Source organism: Botryllus schlosseri, chromosome 8 (genome assembly GCF_051294905.1).
Source record: "Botryllus schlosseri isolate E-star chromosome 8, Bs_hap1, whole genome shotgun sequence".
NCBI lineage: Eukaryota > Metazoa > Chordata > Ascidiacea > Stolidobranchia > Styelidae > Botryllus > Botryllus schlosseri.
Genome location: NC_137243.1, coordinates 4,241,971 through 4,260,703, shown reverse-complemented (window position 1 = coordinate 4,260,703; position 18,733 = coordinate 4,241,971). Strand labels below are relative to the sequence as shown.

General features: G+C 39.7%; 1 protein-coding gene across 1 annotated transcript; it reads right to left on the bottom strand.

Moving 5' to 3' along the window:
• Positions 1 to 10: 10 nt before the first annotated feature.
• LOC145444056 (lysosomal dipeptide transporter MFSD1-like) lies at positions 11 to 3,880 on the bottom strand. Its single transcript, XM_080321962.1, has one exon. The coding sequence runs from the start codon at positions 3,438 to 3,440 to the stop codon at positions 1,926 to 1,928; it is 1,515 nt and encodes a 504-aa protein (XP_080178088.1). The 5' UTR covers positions 3,441 to 3,880; the 3' UTR covers positions 11 to 1,925.
• Positions 3,881 to 18,733: the final 14,853 nt, after the last annotated feature.

Sequence of the window (18,733 nt, the reverse complement as noted above, 5' to 3'; positions counted from 1 at the left end):
TCGATATCGGTTTGTCTGCAAGGTATTGAAAAATACAATACATTAGATCAGGTAGAGATCATCAGACAGACACTTTGTAACCAACAGTTGTTGCCTATATCAATAAAGTGACAATTTCTCAAATATCGAAGGTAGTTGACTACAAAACACAATAACCACAGACACCACAGTAGCATTAGTAGTTCAATACAATTACACCATTGTATGATCGACCACTTGATCTAATTAGGAGTCATGATTATTTGAATCGTTACTGTGTCAAGTTTACTACTGTCTTTGAGAGCTGCCCTACATCTGATACAGAAAGATGTAGAACAATGGAATGACTTAGTATGGATCATCTAGAAATTAGTCCAACTGTGTGGATATATGAAATAACAGTCCAGATTCCGTTATATATTACGGTATAAGACATCATTTGATAGTTTAAATGTGAACCAGCCCCAGAAGTCCAATGAATGTACATTTGGACAATTGGACAATCATAATCGGGTCAAATATTATTAGAATCAGAAGTGTCTGTTGGAATATATTCCACTCGGTTTGGAAGGTTAAACACTGTTGACTGCTGCAAGACAGTAACTTCATTTCAATCATAACGGAATGATGGCAAGAATTCACAAAAGCAACAGAATCAAAATTTGCCACATTGATCATTATTTACAACAAAGCAGGTTATTATCGAAACAATAAAAAGAAAACGCTAAAATGGCAATGCACTGGCAAAAGGTTTACAATTCAGGAAATTCATTAAAAAGTTACACAGTATAGTAAATCATAACCGGAAAAGCTCACAAACAGAAGTATATGATAACAATAGTACTTGACAAAAATTTGATTATGTAGCTTACAGTTGCTAGATAGTTAGTACTCAAATATTGTCAAGAATGACGGCTGACCAGTTGCCCTGGGTCAAGACACAAATGGGTAGTTCCGTGTCAAAATGCAAATACCTCGATCCAAATAGGCTACGGACTAATTTGAGAATTAAAACTCAGATCAAGTATCAAATTTGGCGTATAATGGAATTTGTCACAATACAATCGAACAATCCGTTCAGGGGTTATTACATTTTGAAAAAACATTTTTCGGTCACTTGCAAAATTTCATTTGTTCGAAGCAAGATTGCAACAATACTTGAAAACAGACAGCCACAGTCACCACGTTCAAAGAGCACACAAGTTTATAGTGCATAAATACACTACAGTTGCATGTTAACAATCTTCAACAAAAGAAAAGTGGGAAGTAGCATCTGCAATGAACAACAGTCAGTATCAATGTTGTGACGCTATACAGCTTAAATCCTTTAGCTTTATAAATTATAGCTATGCCGACTTTGTAGTTCGAGATTTTGATATGTTTTTCGAGAGACCTGAATTGTGACCTTTATTGTTATGGGTTAGAGGTCAAATCTCCATTCAAAGTAATCCATGCAGAACTAATATCTGACTCTGCCTAGCGGATATGTATAGGGACACTGTCAAATGAATGCTGCTGAATTGCCAATACATAGGCCTATGTTTGAATACCCTTTGTTGAAAAGATATGTTCCAAATAGTGCATTTTTACTAGCTTTACAGTTCTGACCAGATACCCTTCCACGCATCATTTCAACACTGATCTTTAATCTGTCACCACAGAATATTTCTTAAAAATGACTGTTGTTGATAACGATCATATCACTTGGTTTCACAAGTGATTCGATTGATTGCAATTTCGGTCAACGAAATTGTCCCAGATTTTTCTACTCCTAACCAGATATATACATTAATTGTAGGCCTACATGATTTTACAGAGAAATCTGAGAGGTGGCGGGGATGGATAAAAATGTATTTGCATGTGGACACAGAATTACTCAAATCTTTCACAATGTGAAGAAAGAATTCAGGCATGACAAATTAAAATCAAACAACCACATAAAAGAATCATTCAGAAAGGGTGGGAGATAAACTCGTGTTAGCAACGAGGTGTTCCGGGATGATAGCACCGATTCTAGAGTAATATCTATTCCTCAAGCCAAACGCCGTCATCGTTCTCACTCTGGGCTGTACCACCGACGTGCTCGCGATATCTTCCAGCAATTTTTGCTGTTCGCTCTTTACATCTCTCTGTTTCGCCGATAGGTTCAAATCGCTCTGACGTATGAAATCGATAATGTACAACAACAAAGTCGCGATCAAGGCGAAGCTCAGGCACATGCAGAAAAATATTTCAAGCATAAAATATCCTTTAGAATCGAGAATACTGCCGGCAAGTAAAGACACTAACGCTAAGCCCAGGTTCTGGATCGATTGCATAAATCCGTAAGCAGTCGCGAGTTGGTGTTCTGGAACTAAGTAAGCCACCAAAGGCCATAAAGCACAAGCCAAAATAGAGTACGAAAATCCCATTACAGTCATAGCAATCCAAGGATTTGCAAATGTAAAAGCAAGCAATCCGTGACAGCCCAAAGTCAGTACGACGGCGGCCAGTATCCAGTACAAGTGATAGCCAAGGACTGTTATAAAGATTCCCAATATAGGAGAGCACGGCGCCGACATAATATACACGATGCTATTCACGGCACCAGCGGCAGACGGGCTGAAACCGAATTTTTCACGAAAAAACAACTTTCCCAGACCGATAAATGGGAAAACAGCCGCATAATATCCGACGCATATAAAGAAAACCAGCCAGAGTTGAATCGAGAAATCTTTGACATCAGTCAATTTCACAGGCTCCTCGGTCACTACCGGTTTGCGATTCATCATTTTTTCAGCACGCCTGTCCAGATACGCCAAAACGATAGCGCAAATCATAGAAAATATGCAGGTAAACGCAGCCACAAAGAGACTGATGCCTAACGTTTTGGTATGATCACTGACTTGACCGTCGATCCAGTTATAGAGAGGCTCCATTACGTTCATATTCACGGTGCTTCCGACCCGTGCCATACTCAATTGCAATCCAAATACGATATTGAGTTCTTTTTCTTTGAACCACAAAACGGCGTACGTGTTTTGCGCTACCGCCAGAGACTCGCCACCGATTCCGAACACAAACCTACCCACATCCATAAGCCAGACCTTATGAGTGTAGGCACCAGCCGCAAAAATGACTTGCCCCACTACTACAAGCGCACTGAAGATGAGGCTTCCAAGACGTATGCCGAAGACGCGATCCAGCAGAAACCCTCCGAAGAAACACAAAATCACATTCGGCCACGAGTACCACGAGTACAGCGACATGAAAGTGCTTTCGTTAATGTCCAAGTCGCGGATGAATTGAGAATGCAACGCGGCCAGATTGTCGTAGCAAAAGTAACTTCCGAAGCTTAAGAAGCACATCAATATGATCACGACAATCTTGTGGCTGAAGCTTCTCGGGTCTTTGATGTTCATCATCTTGACTCTGACGGGAGCCGCTGAAGACCTACGACGGATCAATGGATCAGACTCCATTTTGGCCACTTATAGATCTTGTAATGCGTCCGTATCAAAGTATTCAAGGATATGGTTCGGTAACTGGTAGATGGTCCAGTACGACTACACTAAAATATATTCTAAATGGAAACGAGCAAATATTACAGGAAAGCACAACTGCCCTTTTCTTCTCATCGTAATTTGGCACGTTTTCAATATACTCACAATGCATTCATCACTTCCCCTCCAGGGTTACTATCTACATGGGTCAAAGATTGAGGACAGCCAAAAATCCGAATATGTTTGACCGGAAAACTTGTTAACTGATAAAGCTTGACTGATGATACCTTCGCCCAGACCTAAATGTCATCATCGGTCACCATGGTCATCATTGTCGTCCAGACAAAATCTCGACCTCTGAGCCGAATATAAGGACAATTCTTAAAAATAACGATGATATCTGATATGGCAACCCAGCCTAAGACCCTCGATCAATGTTAATCTGATGACGGCAGGTTTGGGGGTTCGGTATGTTTTATTAGTATTTTTAACAATTCAACAATAGTGTGATAAGATGGAAACCTTGGGTTGAGCAGGGATATTTCGTTCGACTCCGATGAATGATGGGGTTGAAGGAAGTGTGTGGGGGTGCCGCTTTGCTACTGCCCTGCCCCTAGACACCTCTTCACTCCATACCTTGGTAATTTTGCATCCTCAAACAGGGTCGTGCATACTTAGCATACCACATGCAAATTCGATTATTACGTAGCCTGGGTAACGGGGAAGAGCGAGGCGGAGACCCTGACAATGTTCCTAAAACCCCACCTTGAAAATCATGCAGTCATGAACGTTAGCATGCCACATGCAAATTATATTATGATATTACAGAGTGTAGGCGTCAGGGTTGTAATGACTCGAGTCATGACCAAACAGAGATATATCAGTGGGTTTAACGAGACTTCAACTGGAAACTGAGCAGTCAACACAATGACTTGGACTCGGGTCATTATGCCATGACTCGAACCTCTGCTCGATGACTTGGACTTGACTCGGTGGCGAATTGAAAATGACTCGACTTGACTCGAGTCAAAACTATAAAAGTGAGATTGACTTGTGACTCGGGGCCTTGTGACTTGGCTACAACCCTGGTCTAGAGCCGCTATGGAATCTCCGTCCTTTTTTTGAAATAAATCCTGCGTGATAGGAGCTTTTTTCGCGTGACAGAGCCAACTTTGCGGCGTGACAAGCAGGGTTACCGATTTCAAATGACTGTGCTAAGCCAGTGACAAGAGATCAGATGCTAATGGTTAGCAACTGGCAAGGTGCAAGTACTTTGCCAACTGACAGTAACCAACAGATCCTGGCTTAAAGTTTAGGTCAAAACATTATATACCACATAATAACTGGAATATAGCATTAGGGGTGACTGAGAACATTGACTTTTTAAAAAAAAAAAAATTTCTTTTGTTTTAATTAAAATCAACGACCCGTGACCGCGTGCAACTGGCGACCCAGTCGGCGTGATCCTGCGTGCCGTGGACACCGATTCCATACTGGGTCTAGAGCAAAGCAGAGACCCCGACCCATAGCGGTACACACATAAACGGTGACCTTCTTAACCCTATAGCTTGGGTTAGCGATGCACATCGATCGTGGATCATGAGGGATGAGAGTCTTGCTGAGTTGGCTAGTATTGATTTAGTGGTCATGGGAAACACTTCTTAATGCGGTAAGTATATTGAAACAGTACCAAGAAGTTTTTGCCATGACCAGTGATCGTCCTGGTTAGGGTCAGGAGCTATAAATATGCTTTCCACGCTGGTGAGAGAGGACTTGCTATTCAAACTATGGGGTAAAGGAGGTGTGACTAGGGCTTGGAGCAAAGCCGAGACAATGACACACGTTCTTTCACCTCACCTTAGAAATCATGCACCCTTGAACGGGGCTTCTACATATAATTACACATGCCACATAAAAGTTATATAATATCAAAGCATAGAGGTAAGAGCAAAGCAGAGACAACAACACATTAGTAACTAATTATGACACCCAACTGCATGGGTAGCCTCTCGGCCCCCACACTGGACTGGAAATGGAAACAGTGGTTATTTCCGACAATAAGTTGTGTGTGACACAAGGGTTTCTTGCATATAGAATAACAGAGTATTTAAACACGAAGTTGATCGTGTCGCGCCACCAATTTTAATCTGGCTCAACTCTAGCTCTGATGAGCTTCTAACGAAGGTCATGGGGAGCACCGTTAAATCAAGGTACACGCTGGTTAAATCGATATCCTGGTTATGGGAACACCTCTGTATTGAAAAAGCACTGACAACTCTAGCAATAGGCATATAGAGCATAGAAACTTTTCAGGAGAGACTGCATCATCCACGACACAGCACAGCGGCCAGCGCGTCCACTTTTTGGTAGTGTTTTACTGACTTGGTGGAACAGCGATTGCACCGGATTTTGCACACAGACCTCAAATAAGTATTTAAACACTGAATGTTCAATAAGGTCATGAACCCACTAGCAAAGCTGCTCCTGCCATACCCCGAGTCCCGCACTCTGGCACTCACCATTTACAACACTTTCCTTTCCACCAAGCTGATCAACTTGTTACCTCATCAGCCGAATGTGATTAGAAAGCTAATAACGCTCTCTACTACCCAGTAGCGGTCGGGATTCTTTCAAATACATAAACTCAAGAGCTTTGCAGAGAGTCATCGAAAAACGCTTCGAAATATTAATCACGTCTTTCTTCCTTCATTCATTGAGAAATTTAATCGTCCATCGGGGTAGTGGACTACAATGTCACGACCACCACTGTCAACTTTTGAAAATCTGGAATATATCGCTTGTCCAATGTCCATTCTATGTCTTATTTCTGTATTCTCTCGCTCAGTTTGTAGCTTACCTGTTTGCCTTCAGCGCTGGAGATTATCGGACCACGATTGACATATCGACCTCGACTACCGACACATGCTACCTCATTTTTATCGATTGTCTCTTTTATGTTATCGTGTATTACTTTTCATTCAGCTGCATTCCTCACATTTTCATTTTCTAGGCCAAGGTGGGTGTCCGATTGAAAAGACTACAGCAGTGTTGGGATATCTCGAGTCATGACTGGACTCGAGTCATACTCGAGTCACCTTTTTCGTATGACTTGACTTGACTCGAGTCACTTTGCTAAAATGACTTGACTTGACTTGACTCGGCGTATAAAAAATGTGGATTGACTCGTGACTCGGCGCAAAATTCACGAGTCAATTTCAAGTCATCAAGTAATCGGTGTCGATAAAAATCACTGTATCTGTCTATCATCATCATACTCGAGTCATACTCGAGTCACCTTTTTCGTATGACTTGACTTGACTCGAGTCACTTTGCTAAAATGACTTGACTTGACTTGACTCGGCGTATAAAAAATGTGGATTGACTCGTGACTCGGCGCAAAATTCACGAGTCAATTTCAAGTCATCAAGTAATCGGTGTCGATAAAAATCACTGTATCTGTCTATGTTCGGATTGTTCGCGAAATGCTGGTGTAACCTCACAACCTGTGAGAGCGACCAATTATTCAATGATCGTGTGTTTTACTGAGCCTCCATTGTTTTCTCACAAATAAATCAACCGCAAACGAGGTGATAAAGGTGGTGTATTGAACTGATAAAATTGCTAATAAACCAATGATGATGATGATGATCGAAGCTTACACCTTACGTCGTCGTAAACTAGTATAGTAAAGTAATTTAATAGCAAAATGTATATTTCTGTTGTCTGTTCTTACCTTAACCCAATCCTCTTATTTTATTGGAATTGAATTCGAATATAGTTTATATAGTCCTCAACCATTAGCGCAGGGTCTCCCATTGTATCACATCAATAAGTAAATGGGTAGGCCTAATGTATTGCATCTTATCAATTAATATCTCTATTCATTATTTCGGCTGGTAACTATAGTAACTATAGCGATGCAATTACATTTAGTTTAGCAGTTCTACGTATATGTGAGCGATACAGCGGCTTCTTGCGTGTATATTTAACTCTATATTCGTTGTTCCTTGATTCAGAATCAATGACCACTCAATCTGAATTTTCAGACAGCTAGCAAAATGCAATGACGTAATCATGCCTCATACTTCGAAAAGGCAACTTGACTTGAATTGTGACTTGACTCGATCGTGACTTGACTTGACTTGACTTGACTTGACTCGACTTGACTAGAGTCACCTCCAAAAATCGAGTGACTTGACTTGGCTCGAGTCACCTTCAATAATCGATTGACTTGATTTGACTCGAGTCAAAATGTGCAATGACTCGAAATGACTCGTGTCTCGAAGGTAGTGACTTGATCCCAACACTGGACTACAGTCGTTTCGACACCTTCCTCTATCGCAATCTTGTGGTGTTTTGAACCGATAAAAATTCCAAATACACGCAAGAACGAACGAACGAAGCCCACAGTGCTCTACAACATAACTGCATTGTAATGCCGGCCTATGCAGACGGAGCCACACAGGCTTATTGTAGTTTGAAAGAGAGCGTCTTCAACAAACATATAGAATGGATATTCGCATAACTTCGTCAAGAATTACCTCTCTCTTGCACCAGGCGAAACTTAGGTTTTGCAAATCGTGAAATCGAATACCCGTGACTATAACTGTCAGACCCTAAGAACATCTCGAATTATTTCAATGAATATTTTTGCAGCGATAAGGCCCTAATATCTCTTATTTAATTACAAAATCTACGACGGTCAGACCGGATGTTAAATCTAATTCCATCAGTATATAGCCTACATCAGGTTCTCGGTGTGCGACCAACAAATCTCTTCTACAACTACCACATCATTAGCACGAGAGAGAGAGAGAGAGAGAGAGAGAGTCTTTATTTTCATCCAACCGAAATACATAATAAACAGACAGCAATAATGACGTTACAGAAAATACGCATGTACGTAGGCTACACGTACACGTACACCGTACAGTATTCGGTATCAGATAGCAATGTTCAATGCTACCTTGGAGGTCAACTAGTCTAACCGCACCCGCAGCAAACAGGTCCACTTGTCTCCAGAGGTGGTCAGTAACGAAGAACTTCTACTTTTTGGAAGTACTCAAGTAGTTTTCCTCTACTTCTGGTACTTACTCAAGTAGATCTGATTTTCTCTACTTCTACTTCTACTTGGTAATATTTTGTGATCTACTTACTTACTTTTCGCTATTTTCAGTTTGTCAAGTAGAAGTAGTTTAATAACCCATTACGAAAGATAGCCTGAGGAATTTCGGGGCTGTTTTTACGGGGTACCAACATATAATATTCATAAAAGTCAAGTAAAGCCCATAAATTTTGTTGCGCTTCGCGCACAATACTTGTGGAGTGACAAATAGGTTTTCACGAAAGTATCAGTGAATATAATTTAGGTACCAGATTGCTTGGTTCCGTTCACACCGCATTGTCGCCCATATCAAATATTTCATCACAGTAAATATGGCCCACCATAACGTTTGAAACTGCCGTTTCGCAATCTAGCAATAACCTATCATATCGTAATCTAGCAGCCCATGACGTGTCCTGCTAATCTGGAAAATCCGGCCTTTTTCAACGTTACGCCTGTTTTAGCAGATCACCTTTGAAGCTTTATGGACAAAAGACATGAAATATATTTTCCGCTTTTTAAAAGTGGAATTTGTATTTCACTTTCAATTCCGAGTATCATACTTTGAGTTCTAGTTACTTTCAGTTTTTTTGTCTGCAGAACATACATGTTGAAGCATAAAAGCAATTGTAGTAATGCTTCTATTTTCCGAAAATGTAGCTACACTAAATATAAATTTTACGATCCGCAATATTTGTTATTAACGTATACTAATCGCGCTAAGTGTTAAAACCGTATCCGATACAACTTCTCCGTATTGCTCTTCGCCTAAACTTGGGGCCTTTTAATATGGGGTAGGGCGCCATGCCATGATATTCTCTAAAACGGGTCTTCTAGTAAACAAAGGGTTAGTATCGCAGTTTTTTTATTATTACTATAATTTGCATCCCACGATGCTAAAGAATGCTTATCCTGTCGGAAATTGATACCTCCTGAGATGCATCAATACGAATCAAGTTCTCTGCACCTTCCGCATAGCTCAGTCTGCAGCTATTGACAGTCCATGTGAACGAATTAAGACTGTTTTCGTCCGTAGGTTCATACAACATGTTTTTGGAAAGTATTTACACAATTACGGCATAATTATCCAACTTGAAAAAACATAATTTTTTTAAAGGGCATTTGTTTAAAGCACTGTTTAAAAAGATTTTTATCAAAGTGTTTTAAACAACCATTTGTTTTAAATGCATCCCTCATTCCAAGTTATTTTGACTCATTCCTATCTTGTTGTACTAGATTAAATCCACAAATAATTTTCCAATAGTCTCCCTCGTGTGATGGATGACTTTTTCATACCTGCTAAAACTGTCCACTCCCATTACACGAGATCCTCATGAAAGGTGAATATCTACTTGCACCCACCCAATAGCAAATTAACTAATAGATCTATCGATAACTCAGGACCTATCGTCTGGAATGAATTACCACAAGATAACCGTGATTTGTCTTATAATAGATTCAAAAAATACCTACTTAATCACCTCTTGTCGTTGTAGAGCTTCTTGGAGGTACAGAACTTCAATATACAATTAAATAGTATATTCATATTGAAATGAACCCGAATATTTTTGTCGTTGTTATTCTTGTCGTTGTAATAACATTGATCAGCACTTGCTACCGGCGTTTACCTTTTCTTCTTTATTTTCCTTTCTAAACTAACATATTACAGCCAGACTGTATAGACTATAGAGTCAAGTGTAGGCCTGCCTGTTTGATGGTGGTGTGATCAGACGAGTTGACCTTCACGATCGTATCGATAATTTCTATCTGACACCGAATGCTGTGCATGTATTATATTTTCTGTACCATCATGATTGCTGTCTGCTTTCTATATATTTTGGTTGGATTAAAATAAAGACTCTCTCTCTCTCTCTCTCTCTCTCTCTCTCTTTCTCTCATGAGAAGCATGCACAATGCTGTGTAGACTTATCCATGTATAATGTATATAAATCGCGGAAATCCTATCAAAATGTTCACTGCGGCCACTGCCCCGATAACTTCAATAACTTCTTTGCCTCGGTATCTAAAGTGCATAAGTAAGCCTACGACACACGCGTGTCCACACTCCACACGTCGTCCAATTTGCATACGTTACATAGACAAAAAAGATTATCGCTCTATCAAATATGCCGGACTTGATTCGCGGAACAATATCTCGCCGGCTATCCGAAAGTCATCGAGCATGTCCACATTCGAGTCGAAATACAAACAATTTTTACTGAATAAATATCTACTAGTTAGCTGTTTAGTTTACCGGACAACGACCTGACATATCGATCTCGCCTTCCAACACATGCCACCTTTTCGTCACGTGCTGTCCTTTTAAATTTCCTTCTTTTACTTTTCATTCAATGTGCATACCTCCTTTTTTTTACATCGCCTAGGCTAGGCGGGTGTCTGATTTCGAAGAATGCTCCAAGTCGTTTCGACACCTTCCTATCGTTCATTGTATCGCGGTCTTGAGGTGTATTGAAATGATGAAATAATTTTCAGCAATAAATTGAATTGATTTAAAATGTGCCTGCCTTCACCCGACGCTGGAACGCCATGTATGGTGTTCGCTCTGGAATCCGCGGGTATCTTGGAGTGGTAAGTTTACGGGTCCGATACTGGCCAAAAATCGTACTTTATTTTAAATCAGGTTTCCAAAAGGCTGCTCAATGCTCATTTATCCATTTCACACTCTACAGTATCGTTTTCGTTCCACTGCGATATCATCGGAAGCGGGGCAGTTTGCGTTGTGACTTTCATACAAATGTGCCTTTACGGGGTACATACGGGAGGAGGGGTGTAGAGCAGTGTTCGTCAACCTTTTTTGGTTTGATGAACCCAAAAGTTGTTTTTCCAAACTCTTGCACCCTTGTGCCTTGGTCAGTGGTCACTCGTGGTATGAACATATGTATTTAATATTTATAAAATATATATAATTGATGGCAATGTTGGAGTGCGAATTCGCTTGAGATAAAATGACTGAATGTTACTGCAATAACAAAAATCTATGCGATAATACGTGTCGAAATTGCCTGCATACACATCATCACAAAAATGATACGGAGAACTCAACATTGTGGAATTTGCAGTGGCTAATGTTCATTCTTACGGGCAGCACCCCAGCTAAGAATGATCCATAGTCACTTTGATTGGAATAACAGACCCGGGTTTAAGAACCTCTGTTTAGTGTGACAAATTTAAGATGCACCCTTGTATACCCTTCCGTACTGGTGCCCCCAGTAAATATTTTGTTGCACCCTAGAATGTTCACTAAATTAGAGTAAAATGCCAGTAATCCAATTCTAATCTAATTTGAGAAGTGTTTCTATGCTCTAATTTTAATTCTATTCTAATTTCTGAATTGTTCTTATGCCCCAATTCTAATTCTAATTCTAATCTAATTTGTGAAATGCTCCTATGATCTACTTTTAATTATAATCTAATTTATTGTTTTCCTGAAAATGCCTATATGCCCGCGACATTTGGCAACGAGTTAACAAGAACATACCGTTATTGCAGGGAAATCCAACAATAATTTGAGACTGAAATCAATTTCTGCATTTCGAAATGCTTTATTTCGCGTTCTTACAAAATAAAAAATCAGATCGCCGACTGAAAAATATGAAATCGCTGGCCGCGTGTTGATGACTCTTGGTATAGTGCAAAACGAGCCAAGCTTCGTGCAGACTACAGACGCTAACCATTCTCATGGTTATGGGAACACACTGTGATTTGATATGAACTAAACTTTCTGCTGTATTTATTTCTCATTCATAATTTCATTTAATTTCCAAGTTTTTGCGAAGTCAGTAATTCTAATTTAATTCGAAAAAACTGTGTAGCTCTAATTCTAATTCTAATCTAATTTGGAAAAAAACGTGTAGCTCTAATCCTAATTCTAATCTAATTAGGAAAAGCTGAAAATTTTCTAGTTGTCCAAGTCTGTAATGCACCGTGCATATCGGCTGAAGAGCGCTATTGTAGAATGTGTATAGTGTACTAATTCACCTCGGACTTCACGCATATGTCAACATGTCATATATGCCTAAAAGAAGGATTCAAATGTCTTTTTTCATTATTTTGAAACAGGATGTTTTACCAATCGTAGAATATTTATGAAGGGGAATTCGTAACTGTACTATTTTACTTACACCGCAGATTCAATATTAAGTTTCCAGAGGTACACAGGAAACGTAATTATTGGACTGCTGAGCGATTAAAATTTTAGATATGTGAAATTGCAACTTGATCGATGACATTTGATAATTTTCTAGGAAGCACTAATTAATTTTGATCGGTAATCGCACGAATATACTAGGTTTTTGTCGAGGGTGCATGTGGGCATTCTATTTTGGAATCACGTATTCCGTTATGCTTGGGTACTGTTAACATTGTCCATTCATAGCGAATAAATCTATATTCTTTAAAAATGTAATGGTCAGTCCAACGCTCACATACAGTTCAATATTCGTGACACAGCCAACCCATAGCTTTGAATCTCATTTTTTTTCTGAGTAGCGTTGACTGATATTTAACAACAACGCACATAAATCTCAATATTTACGCCTTTTATGACTAATGTCGGTAAAAATTGAACTGAGTGACAAAAATACATCGCGAGAGTGCGCGAACTACAACGCCTGTTTAAAACGTATGACATTCCAAGCAAGCATGTCAGATAATACGCAGAAGTTATCGAAAATTTAACTGACGCAAGAAAGTATCTCAATCATAACGGAGTGGTCGCATCATACAGTCTTGCGAAGTAAAGGAAATGCTACTTAGCGAAAAAGGCACGCCGGAATTTCGCTCGGCGCTCGCAGTCGCACGCGATTTTATTATCGTCTCAAGGAACGGCTAAGGGAAGTTCGAGGGCTACTTGTCTGGTGGAGTGCAGGCTTGATTTCGCAACAGAACATCAATAAAGAGTCTTGTCGTATGTGTAAAGCGCTAGGAAAATCATACAGTGTAAATATAATCGCATTAAGCAACGGCAAGCTACTATGAATTGCGGCGAGAACCGCATAACCTTCTTGCTGACTATGGTGTCGCATATTTAGGTTACGCCGGATATTTGGAATGTGTTCTATTGTGGTGAGTTTTGTAAGCTATGTGAAGGAGAGTTTCGAGATCAAGCATCCAGTGCAAAAAATTCATTACCTTTGCCACCTGCTCTCGTTTCACGAGCGTACAAATTCGTAGGAATTGCAGCCGTTGCCGCCGAGTAGTTTAGGGTGTGATTTCTGGACGTCAAAATATATTGATATCGAAGTACTTTAGTATATTTCATTGCTCCTTACCAAATCTACATATATGTCGAGAACGGGTTTTGAAATCGATGGTTAGTAGGGATTTCGTCGCCCGGCAAAGTTTGAGTATTTTCGCTAAATGGCACAGGGTTACATTATACAGATCTCAGAGATCTGGCATGTGATAATGCCACTTTCACATAACTTGGAGTGGCTTTTCTCAGTAGGTGTGCACTGTGCAGATAGCAAAATCGCGCGTCGCTACAAATGCGATATTGTTGTGCAGTGTCGTTCGCTAAGTAGATAGAGCGACTTGGAATGTTCACACCTCATTGAGCAGATATCCTACTCGCTATTGAATGAAATCGTATGACCGATGAGTGATTTGTATGATGGTTTGCCTGCCATACCCCGAACATTGAATCATGCGATACAAAAACTCAATACATTCGCATTCCCGTCATCATTTAGTAGTACCAACCATAGCCTTGATCATATGACTCTACTTATTGTACCTGTTACGCCAGCAAGTTAAATAAACATTGAAAGGTATACATAGGCATACACACCGTACGTTTCGTTATTCATCTCTTGTAGTATCTCAATGAGATTCCGGAAGCCAGTCGACAGTCGTATATCTTGTGGGTGTACTGCTATGCAGCGGTTCTCTATAAGGGCCAAAGAAAGCCTTCGCGTGCCCACGTATCGAAACATATATTTTAAACATCAATTTGCCATAAACCGAAATCGCTGAAAACGCCAATTACGGAAAATTTGGACGCGAAAGCGCTTCAGAAAGTAGGTGATCGCGTGAGAAAGAAATCTGGTGACTAAATACATTGCGTGAGCGCTCCATCGCTCATTACAATCGCGTGCCATTCAAATCGGCGACTGTATTTGCCCATCACCGTATACGCGACAGGAATAGTGTAGGTGAACGTTTATCGCTTGATCACATAACAGCGGCGTGTAAGCTTTATTAGTTATGTCATCAAGTATATGAAGTGGCGAGACACACGACATACGACCGCAGTAACCCTATGGTGTGACTTAAGTGAAATAGACGGTCGAAATAATATTGTATTTACGTATCAAATTGTCGGTGTGTAAATCGCGCATCAACGGTGACGATAACTTTGAAGGATCATGCTGTGTATATATATACGAAGTATTTGGGCGCTGACTCGGCAGGTGTAGGAGTGTACGTATTTTGTGTTGGTATATATTGTAATTGCCGGTCTGGTGACAACGCCTACTTGTTATTATTTTCTACGCCTAAGTTTGAATAGAATGTGCGCATTCGCAGCATTAGACATTTGAGTATAGTGGCTTGCAAGCGAGTGTTATGAGATGTTTCATGCGATTTGTTACTTTGTAAAACCAGTCTATCGATTGCATAAGTCGGGCAGCTCAAGCTTACGCGGAACAATGACATTCGAAAGTCTGATCTGGATAAGATTTACTTGTTGTACTGGAATATTTAGGCATTAGATTGATTAGAACAAAATTCTAGATGATCGTTGGCGTAGAATGAGATTCAAAACACCGTGAACCCGTTTCGCTGAAATAGCACATGGTTTTCTCATCTCTGCGATAAAACCATGAGATTGCAAACCGCAGAAAAACAGCGATACGGCAGAATCGTATTTACCTGCTTCAAACATTTTTGAGGAATGTAAGAGCAGAAAAAGGTGCTCACAAAGGGATTTCTTGCACGGTAAAATCGCTGATTGTTATCGATGTATTCGCACTTCAAGACTTCGATTCTAATAGAACGAGGGCAATGAAATACGAAGCCGTGGGATTGACAGTTCGTTGGCATGTTATTGCCTTCAATAATAAATTATTGTAAAGGACAATCCGTCGCAATTTCAATTGCTCAAGTCGAAAATGGAATCTTTTCTCTTCTTGTGGTGTATCGGTCAATCGAATGCAAAAAACATAACATACGGAAAATGTTGCTGTATTAGGTATAAGTAGGGTTGCATTTAAAACAAACGTATTTAAAACAAGGCCCTTGTTTAAAACATGTTTTTTATTTTGTTGTTGTTGCTTTTAGCCAAGACGTCACGAATATTTGATTGTGACGTCACAGTGGATTGGCTTTGACAATTGAAAATATTGGGTGAATTTGGCTCCTTCGACGAAAAGGGCTTCCGATCACTGTCATAAACAGACCGAAAATATCTTTAACACGGACTACATCGTTATGCAGCATTTTTACGGTCGGCGGTCATCATCATCAGAACGCCAACGATCAACGACCAATGATCTATATCTACGCGCAAAAACTGTTGAACCAACGACGATTTCATGGGTTCCAGCCACCCCACATCGTATATGTCGAATATTTTTGGTGCAAATCGTCCGTAGGCTCATACTACATGGTTTTTGGACGTATTTGCACAATTATGGCATAATTAGACAACGTTTGAAAAAAAATTCTGTGTTTTTCAAAAAGGCATTTGTTTAAAACACCGTTGTTTTACATGCAGCACTAGTTATAAGAGAAAGATTTTGATAAACTTGTTCCGAGATAGTTAGTAGAATCGAATCTCTACGATAGTTGACTATAAAGGCAGGGTTGGATCGCCATATGTTATAATAATCAAACTTGGTATGAGTCAGCAAACGTTTATAGTAACATTCTTCAGGTGAAATGAGCCATTGACGTCATGTTTGCTCAAAACACACGGCAGTTTTGTCTTGCCAGTTTACCGCAACGTCCGTTGACATGTGCAACGACACTATGTCGGTCGTTCATGTTAGAAATCGTGAATTCTTGTTGTCATATAATGAATGAATTCAACCACATGATCTCCTTGATGAAATTTATTTTCCCGCAGGAATTTCTGCTCTGACAACTCCCGTGCCGTATCCAGTGAAGGTCATTTTAATTTCTCATAAGATTTTTTGTAACTCGAGTCTTGTATCTGGCTTAATCACTTACTCTATCTTGTTAAGGAAATATTGGGTCGCGATGTTGGTTGCACTGTGCAGTTACCTATAATGTCCTGTATCTTGCCATGTGCAGGATATCCTGAGCCACTGTTTCTCCTAAGGTGCCGTGTCGTGTTTGCCGACGACTAACAATGTGTTAACTAATATAGCGAAGTTCATAAGTTCAGGTCGGCAAAGATATATCGCGTCACCTGTCTATCGCAGTAAATTATTAACGATATTGTGGATTTCACCATTTTAGGGGTTGCACAAGTCACGCGAATATCATGCGAGAATTGAAGTTGGTGCAAATTTATTACTAACTATATGTGCGTTAATTGAGGGATCCGTCATACCGGTATTTATGATATAATATCGCGTCAAATCGGAGTTCTCATTGAACAGCATATATCGACTGCTATACTGGTGTATGAATCGGATTCAAACGAGATCGTCAGTTGGACTATTTCGTTAGCAAGTTACATCCCTTCGAAATTTTCGTTGCGTGAAACGCCTTGACCTTAAATCTGCATTTTAGGATGACCTCGCCACGACCTCTTAATTGCGTGCAAACGGAATGTCGTAATGTAAAAATAAATATTTGCCTATTCGGCATCGTCTGAAAGATATTGACTCATGGATAGGGAACATATATATATATTATATATATATGAACTCTTAGTCCCCTAGCCTTATGTATCTATATCAGCATTCTTCGAATAAAAAAATTCGCCGTAAGGATAGAAAACGGCATTCTGAAAGCACAAATTATATCGAAGTTGGCTGAATGATTGCAGATTAGCGTAAGAGTTCGTCAGGCTATTGAAAGTTAAGATGTAAGAACCACTGCCTCATTTCGAGTATCGCGTGACCTTTTCACCCCACTGTCTCGGCAACGTGATGAGAATGTCTATGGTTAGTGTGAAGCGATGAACACCAAGTGTTATAAAAGGTTCGCTGTAAAACGAACGCGAACTTGCACTTGTACTCATACGTATTACAGCACGTGATTTCACAATGCTGTCTGATTTGTCTGTGTAAGTAAGTAATAGTAACGGAGTATAGCAATAGTCATTAAGTCATGATTAGGGCAAGTTTTTGTTGCACTAAAAATTTGAGAAAGTTGTATTTAATTTTGAAAAAAGTTGCAGTAGAAAGTTGCATTCATAATTTTTGTTCAATTAGTAGGGTATGGGATACCCGAAAGGTTCCGTTGTTTAATCTAGTTCCTGCAGAGCTGTCAAATTTGTCACTTTGCCATTTCACGAACATTCTGGCGGGACCGCCTAAAAATTACATCTTTTCCCAGTACACAGCAAGACAATTACACAATGCGGGAATTTTCCCCATAAAAGCCAAACAGCATAGCGATAACTTTCTCCTATTAAAACAAGTCAAGTAACGCACCCCAAACCCCCTAGGTCTGCAAACTTGACCCAAGGCGTTCCAGAAAAACTCACACTTGGCGACTTTAACAATATTCAATAGTCTTAGAAAGGTGACTCAGTGAAAATTTTATTTTCGGTGGTCTCGCCTGGGCGTTCGTGGAATGGGAAACTATCTCAAATTTAATCGACAGAATTAATAACGCGATCTATTTACATATTGTTCGGCCACGGTCGTGCTTGGCAGGGGTAGTTGAACTTCTTGCTTGCAAACCATTGTGTCATAAATAGTGAGAAACAGCTAACCCATCATATAGCTCTTTGTTATGCAAATCAAAGAGAATAGAACCATACTATAAATAGTTTATCTTTATAGCATGTTTTTAAATCATTCCTTTACGTTTTTACGCAATATTTGATAAAAGTTGCAGTAAAAATTGGGTATGAAAAATTGGGAAAAGTTGCAAAAAGTTGCACTATAAAATCCCTTCAAACAGCTTAAAACATCATAGTCCATAGATTCTGAGTATCTACGAAAATGTCGGAATCTGTAAAAAAAGTTACAAAAACTTGCCCTAGTCATTATTTAGAGTTGCGATTGGT

Excerpts from the sequence above, each read along its gene's own strand:
- LOC145444056 (XM_080321962.1), bottom strand. The coding sequence starts at position 3,440 with ATGGAGTCTGATCCATTGATCCGTCGTAGGTCTTCAGCGGCTCCCGTC.